The sequence below is a fragment of the Passer domesticus genome, chromosome 1, assembly GCF_036417665.1.
Source record: "Passer domesticus isolate bPasDom1 chromosome 1, bPasDom1.hap1, whole genome shotgun sequence".
NCBI classification, from domain to species: Eukaryota; Metazoa; Chordata; class Aves; order Passeriformes; family Passeridae; genus Passer; species Passer domesticus.
Window position 1 is genome coordinate 122,852,065 of NC_087474.1, and position 8,147 is coordinate 122,860,211.

At 40.2% G+C, this 8,147-nt stretch overlaps 1 protein-coding gene across 9 annotated transcripts in view; it reads left to right on the top strand.

Moving 5' to 3' along the window:
* LYN (LYN proto-oncogene, Src family tyrosine kinase) overlaps positions 1–7,651 on the top strand; it is a 49,755-nt gene extending 42,104 nt beyond the window's left edge. For all 9 annotated transcript variants that reach the window (XM_064386660.1, XM_064386688.1, XM_064386672.1 and 6 more), the window contains exons 12-13: positions 805–936; positions 6,020–7,651. In XM_064386660.1, coding sequence (XP_064242730.1) covers positions 805–936; positions 6,020–6,222 — 335 coding nt within the window. In that variant the 3' untranslated portion in view covers positions 6,223–7,651. The remainder of the gene's footprint in view (positions 1–804; positions 937–6,019) is intronic.
* The last annotated feature ends 496 nt before the right edge of the window (positions 7,652–8,147 follow it).

An 8,147-nucleotide genomic window follows, 5' to 3' on the forward strand; every position in this document is an offset into this window, starting at 1 on the left:
AAAAACATGCTGTGAAGGGTGTGTGTCTGGGTTTTGCCATGAGTGTTTTGCTAATGTTGTCAAGGATCCTTTCAAGAAGTGCATTGTTGGCTGTAGTGAAACGTTTTTATTTTTGCTTCCATGCTTAAGGGTAACTCTAAAGAGTGGTTTGTTAGCTGGCTTTGCCCTTCTCCTTTTAAAGACACTGCCTCAGGTTTTCACAGTCTGGATGGATGCTCTGGTAACATGGGCAAGAGGGGAAGCATTAAAATATGAATAAAGATAACAACGCACTACAGCTGAGATTAAAGGAAGATTAGCTATTCAGCAGGCACTGAGTTATAGTAATTCAGTAGATCAGAGGGAAACTGATTAAGCAGTTTTCAGAGGTACAGACCCATATCTGTGAGTTTTAGCTAGCTCTGGACATTGTGTATTGATTAAATTAACTTCTCAGGTTATAAATTTTTATGTCAAGTTTCTTTGATGTGTTTTCTGCTATCAGAAAAGATTCCTAGCTCACCTGGTATTTTGTGCCAGAATGTTAGAGCAGGCTAAAAAGGGCTCAGAGAGACTCTGCTTGTATTACTCCTCGTTGTCAAATGAATTAATGTAGTATTCCCAACAATGGCTGCCTGAATGTTTTTTATTTAACTGTCAGGAGTTTGCTTTTATATGGCAATTTCTGGAATCAATTAATTAGATATGAAAGACAGTAATTTAAGATATTTAGACTTTTTAAGGTATGTCTTGCTACTGCTTTTGCATCTATGGCTGAATGTGAAATGGATTAAAGTGACTATTTGAGACTGTACTTTTTTTTAGGTGCAAAATTCCCTATTAAATGGACGGCACCAGAGGCAATTAACTATGGATCTTTCACTATTAAATCTGATGTGTGGTCATTTGGGATTCTCCTCTATGAAATTGTTACATATGGAAAGATTCCTTATCCAGGTATGGGCCTGTGGTTTTACTCTGTATTTATACTTTGGTGCTAAAAGGCAAAGAAAATATTCAGGAAGAGAGCTGGCATCTGACAGTAGTGACACTGATGGTTGGAAAAATGTCTTAGAAGTAATCTTACTGCTTTGAAAATTTAGGCACTGTGTGTGTAAGGCACATGCCTCTCCAGGATAAATTTTAGCAAACAGACTAATGGCACCACGGGTTGTAGTCACTTTTTATATGTTCTAAACATGTTGCAACTGCAGGAAACTCAGATCCTGCATTTATGACACCCTGTTTTGTGGAGAGAAGCACAGTCCCATGTCAAGGATGCAGTGCTGCAAGTTCTAACAGTGCTCTGTAAGCTGCTGGGGACTTGAATAACATCATATGTGAATACACTAAGAAAGCAAGTTTTCACAAGCAAATAGGCTGTAATAATTTGTCAGTGCTAGATAGTCTAAACAAATATGAAAGCAGACCCTAAAGCAGTGTTGATGTACCACTAGGAATGTTTACTGTTTATTGTTCCTTACAGTCAGGTACAAGGCCACAGAGGTGTGCACATCAGATGTACTGCATTGGGTAGCTGTGAGATGGTCGTGTTCTTCATGTTTCATTTTTTATTCTTCAACAAAATATATATTAATGTTTCTAGCATGCAGAGACACCTTGTATAAAGGGTTTTTTTGTGCACATAAAATTGTTACATCTCAGGCATAGATGATTAATTCTGGGCGACAGACTGCATTCATTTAAGCTTACTGATTCCCATAGCTTAAATTCCCTTATCTTGTGGGCAAATGGGGAAAGTACAGTCATGTTCACCTGTACTGCACATCTGATAGGCAGAATAACTTCTAAGAGCCTTGGGATCTGACAGGAAAGGGAGACCAGATATTTCATCCAAGCAAAGTTTTCCCAGTGCTTCCGGTACAGGAGCTCTTGCTTTTAAACAGTGAAAACATTTTCACCACTTTATGAGCAGCTGGAATTCTGCATCCTGAACTGCCAGAGATGGTCAAGAGGCAGACCCAAATCCCTGAAGTGACAGTAGGCTGAACACCTCTGGATGCAGGGAGATGGGAAATCCCACAAGACTCGGGCAGTGGGAAGGGGGTGATGGCACAACTTTACACTGCTGTGGAAGAACATGGTGACTTTCCATACAGAGGTGGAGCCAAACCAGACATTCTCATGGCACAGTTCTAGGCCAGGAAAACACTTAAGCTCAAGACTAGCCCCCTAAACTTCGTGAGGTGGTAAGGCTGCTTGCACAGCTAGGTGCTCTGGGTCACTTTGTAGGTGAGGGCCATGAAAACTTGACAGCACAGCAGGTCCTCCCAAAGCTCTCCCTAAACAGTGCTCATGGAAGCACTGCTTAAGGAGGGTGGATGAAGGATCAAGGAAGGGAGATGGGAAGGATCAGAAGGGAGATGTGTGCAGCCAAGTAATGCATGGCTCTTCCCACAGTCAAGATACCTTTTTCCCGTTAGCACTTGGCTGTGTGTACACACAGCTCCTGCACTGAGCTGGGCTCACAAGATTCTTTCTGAAGAATTTCTGCTTAAAACATGGTCCTTCTCTGAGCAAACCTACAAGGTCACTTGGAAACCAACACTACAAAAATACAAAATCCAATCCAGTACTTAATTCTGCAGCTAAATCTGCTCTCTCTTTACCTTCATAAGCCATATCAAGGTTTTATTCTAAGAAAAAAGTCCATCTGTACAGCAGACATGGTACTGCTGCACTGCTGTGGGAAAATCTCTCTTCTAGGGGAAGTCTGGGCAATATTTTTTTTAAATGTGGGAGCATTTTTATGAGCACCATAAATGTTCCATGCACCATGGATTCATTTATCAACCAGCAGTTGCATATGGAAGGCTCTTGACTGCATATTAGAAGATTTTAATATTGCAGGTATTTTTTTTAATATTTGCAAGTATTACTTGCATTAAAATAGATGAGAGATCTACATCTATTTTAAACAGAAGAATAAATTGAAATAGCCTATTAGACTGAAAGTCAATTCTGAGCACCAGAATCACAGCAAAATACGTGGGTGACCAATCTACTTTACATGAAGAGATGTGACAGATTTGGGCAAATTACCCAGCATGGCAATAGTAACCTGGTGATAGGTTGTAACCAGCAGCAACTGGACAGAAACAGTAAATTGATTTTTCACTTCCAGTGGGAATGCTTCAAAATAATATTTTCAATTATTAACCAGCTATAGCAACCAGAGTATTTAGCATGTAGTTGCATATGAAACAGTTGGAGATGAAATTGGCAAGTAGCTAATACCTGTGCTCAGCTTGGTAGGAAGCATTTCTAGCCAAGAAATTTAGAGCTTTTGTGATCTTTGTTCTTAAATTCCAACAGCTGTTTCTCCTCCTGAGAAACTCAAAGCCATTAGAGGAACTAGAGTTTCAGGAACTACCTCTGAAATATAAAACAAGTATCTGATTCTCTGGGCACATAAGTTGAATTGGTAGTTAAAACCTAATTTCTGGGTGATTACATAGTATGTCAATACTGGCAGCTCCATAATTGCATTCCAGTTATACATGCTACTCTTCACAAGGTGTGACCCTTTCTGTACAGTGGCATTCTTCCTCCATACCACTCTGTTCACATCATTTCCCAGGCCCTAGCATAAAGAAATATGTCTTTGTGAAACCTAACAGGTACCACAGCATAAATTAACAGACGTGTACCAAAACTTCAGCATTCAAGAGGGTGTGAGTGTGATAAATACATATGTGGGATATATTTCTGTTACTGATTAGGATGTAGATATGGTAAGGCAAGTGATTCTTTAGCTACTAAAAGAAAAAAAATTGAAACAATTAAAAAAAAGTAAAGTTAAACAAGTAGATATTTTGAGAATACTGTTTGGACTGTGGATAACCCTTTTTGTTTTAAATAAGACCCCAAACCTATGGAAGTATGTATATGACATATTTACTATAAAAAGGTTTTCATTTTTTGCTTCTGAACTCAAATGGATATTAAACAGATAGTTTTCCTGCAGGGTTACTAAAACATAGGCTTTGTCCTTAGCATTCACAATGTAACAATCAGTCCTGCAGACAGCAGATCTAAGCACAATCCTATGAAGTACTGAAACCCAAAAAATCATCCCAAATCTGCAAAAAAGCCCAGTAGCAGCAGTCTTTATGTAGCAGCACAGTTAACTAAGATTTTGTAGGGTAGGAATAACTGTTTTACTCCATATATTATATGCAATCCATTTATTGAGGTTCAGGCAGTGCAATCACTGTTCTCTATAAAATGCTTTATTGACTTTCTTCCTGTATTTAATTTGTCTCTATATAGCAGTAATTCCTTTTTCTGTGACAACATTCCCTTCCCCTACTTTGAAATACTTATTTTCTGCATATGGGCAGTGTTAGTTCAGGAAAACTTCCCTTCTCCTTCCAAAGAGGAACTGAAAATACAAAAGATGTGCCCAAAGCAAGCACTTTGATCCAGACTCAGATTACATGGCTGAGGGTATTTTTGGAAAAGCTTAAAGCCAACAAGCTTGAGCTGAAGTCAACTATATGAACTATGGTCATCTTGAATAATCCAAGTAGTTATACTGGATAAAGCTGTCATTTGGTTGTAATTCAGATGTGTCCTCACCTGCCAAGTGGCTCAACCCACAGCCACAGCAGTCAGATAATACAGGCAAAGGCCTGCAGAGTCTGCAGCAAGGATTCAGGAGAACACCACATCTGCATCTCTACTCTCGACCGTGCTCAGAGCAGGACCCATCCTCCCTCCTGTCAGCTGAGCAGAGCTGCTCTCCCTGCACCTCTGGGGAGCTGGTGTGTGCAGGGGACTGTCCTGCATGGACCTGACCAGGGGCTGAATGGGCTGAGAAAACCTGGAGGAACTGTAGTCTTGGGCAGAACTGCACTACATGGAGCATTGAGGAGGAGTGGCTGGTGGCTGAGAGGTCTGGGACACCCTTCTCAAAAGGAAAAGCCTTCTCTGGTGAGCAGGAATCTCTAGGCTGAAGCACAGGTGCTTCCTGCATGCCCAGCCATCAGAACAAACAGCAGTCACTGAGTACAGAAAAGAGTCTGTGCCAGAGAAGGTAATGCAACCACTGGGATGATCAGATTTGCAGAGGAAGGGACAAGCCCAAAGGCAGGTTTCTGGGTAGGAAGTGGTGAGCCTAAAATAGCAAAAGGTGGCCCTAGCATAGCTGACCTATCTGTTGAAAGTGTTCTGTGAACCAGTTTCTCAAGAGTTTGATAAGGGGGGGGAGGGTGACAGGAAATTTAAAACCGGGGGAGAAGGATGGAGTCTGGGGCAGGACTCTCTCATGTGACATTAGCTGGCATGTGAGGCACAGGATGCACCACTGGTACTTACAGTTCTTGTCCTCTGGAAGAAAACCATAGCAGGGAAAAAAGCAAAGCTCAGCATCGCTGGCAAGATGGTTTTGCATGACAGGAGTAGGACAGGAGGGGAAATTGCCTACTGCAATTAATGATTTCATGAGTGACTGTCCAGTATCTTGCAATCAGCAGCTTTTACACAAAAACTGATGTAGAAGAAATTCTGAAAGTTTTGGGCAGGCTGACTGGCAGTGTGGTTAAACAGGGAGGCTGCTCTCCATCTCAGGATGGATGGGTCTCCAGCAAGCAGAGCAGCAGCTCTGCAGCTAGAGATGAAGGCTGGTGCCAGGGCAGGCTTTTGCTGGGAATCACAACACCATGGGAAGCAGAGTAAATGAGGACAGGACTGGTCAGAAGAAAGGAACAGAAATGGTTCTGGAGACAAGAATTATGATTTTTCCCACAGTCTTGTTAGACTTGGCACTAAGGAGGTTGTGGTGCTCAGCTGCTGAAATGGAAATGTTCCCACCAGGATTTTCAGAGCAAGTCCCTCATTGCTGGTGCATACCTCGACCTTGTTTATCGAACTCATGCTAGGAGCTGCCTTTATAAAATAAGTAGAAAAGGTATTACACTAGTGGTTGGAGATCTTTGAAGTAAAAAAAAAGAAAAAAAACTTCTCTAAACTTCTCTAGAAATGGAGATAATTTCATCAAATCTTTTTTTTTTTTAAGGTATGAGCAATTCTGATGTGATGGTTGCTCTTCAGCGTGGGTACCGAATGCCACGCATGGAAACCTGCCCAGCTGAGCTTTATGATATCATGAAAACATGCTGGAAAGACAAAGCAGAAGAGAGGCCAACCTTTGATTACCTACAGAGTGTGCTTGATGACTTCTACACAGCAACAGAAGGGCAGTATCAACAACAGCCATAGAGCAAAGAACACTTTTTCTGTTGCCACAGATCATTGGCACAGACTGTCTTTAGAAGAGACTGCTCAAACCAGTTACTTCATGCATTCAGATGTCTTAACTGAGTGTGGAAACTGAAATGCTGAAGAATAATTCTGCAGAGAAATAATGGTTTTATTTAGTTAAAACGGTTCCTCTAAAGCTTCAAGTTCTCCTTAAAGGCTATGTGGTTTGCATCTGTAGAAACACCCCAAAGCAAGCAGGCTTTTTGGGGTGGAGAGGGAGAAGGAAGGAAAGCAATCATGCCCTGGTACAGTTTGACAAGACCTTCTTAGGATCTAAGTCCTACAATATGTTACAAGGAGACCTTGGTGAAAGGGTTGAGAGGATGCATGAACAGCGGTTTTCAAAGCAAAAGTCACAAAGGAGAACTTACAGATTTAAGACATGGTGATGTTCTTAAATCATCTTTTTTGGAATACAGAATATTGCAAAAATTATTTTTGTATCCTTGTTGTTTCACATTAGTATCAGCCATACTATCACCTCTTGTAAGACTTTCTAAACAGTGTCAAGGTTTTCTTGGAGGAAGAGTTATGTAATGTATGTAATTCTTTACATTGAAAAAAGTTCTCTAAATTTAAAATAATTTTCAAAGCATTATGGAACCATCAGATGCAGAAGTGCAAGACAAACACACGTGACTGCAGACGTGGCAGCACACCTTACTCTCTGTTCAAGCTTCAGCTTCCCACAAGGCCAAAGTCATCATCTGAAGTCCATGGAAAAGCACAGGATATTGAAGGAAGTTAATACCTTCGTTTTAGTAGCTGAAAATGTTACCAGTGAAAATATTTTAATCTTCATTTTTAATCCTCTGTGGTTATTCAAAAATATTCCTTATATTTTTGCTGCTTTAATCAACTAACCTCAAACCTGTTTGAAAGCTAAAACTAGCTCTAGCACTATCAAAAAAATTTGTGGAAACATGCAATAAGATATCAAGTTATATTGCAGTGACATTGTCATTTGTTGCTTAGTATTACAAATCTAATTCTTAAAAGGCAAGTTGCTGTGCTCTCTACATTGAATTGTTCTATCAAATTACTTACCCAAACAGATGAGCTGGTGCACTTGCAATGTAACCACAGCACAGCATAGATTACTTCTTTTTCAAAGTGACACTGGTTCTTAAAACTGAAACCCAGTACACATCTTTGCCATCCTTCAGCCCAATTATTTAGGCAAATGGTACTTTGCAGAAGCTTAAAACTTTTCTGAGAAAGCTTCAGTGTGCCTGCAGTTGAAGCTCAGCAGCAGAAGTATTCATGGCTTTTCTTTTCCAGGGGCTTCCTTCAGTCAAACTGTGCAGTTTAAACAGACTATCAGTTAAATATGTAAATAGTTTTTATTGTATGGTGATTTTTAATTTTAATAAACACTTAATCTGAAGCTAGTAGTATGGTAGTAATTTGAGATAAAACAAATGGTTGATGTTCTAACCAGTGGTAGCTTCATATGGAACAGGGGAATCTCTGATTGTCACCACTACCAAGATTAATGGACTCTGCTGTCCTTACACCTTTGAGAAACTGAAAAGGACCAAACCCACCATTGCTGTATCCTTCTTGTGGTTTCTTATTATCCTGGAGGGCATGAAGAGAAGAACCAACCCTCAGCTATTCTTGAAAACAGCTTCTCAAAAGCCTTTAACATAATAGCTACACTGTGCTTTAGCAACTTTTGGGAAAACATTAACAGTTCAGCACTGGCCAGTAGTTCACTACAGGCTTCATTTTATTTTAAGACTGAAAAAAAGCAAAAAAGAAAGCTCAAGATAATGTAACTTTGTCTTTCAAACCATTTGCTGTAGCCAACCAAAGAGCTCTGGGAAGTAAGGAACAGTTGCTCAGGGAGTAGGAGGTTATAGTTAGTGTTACATAATATT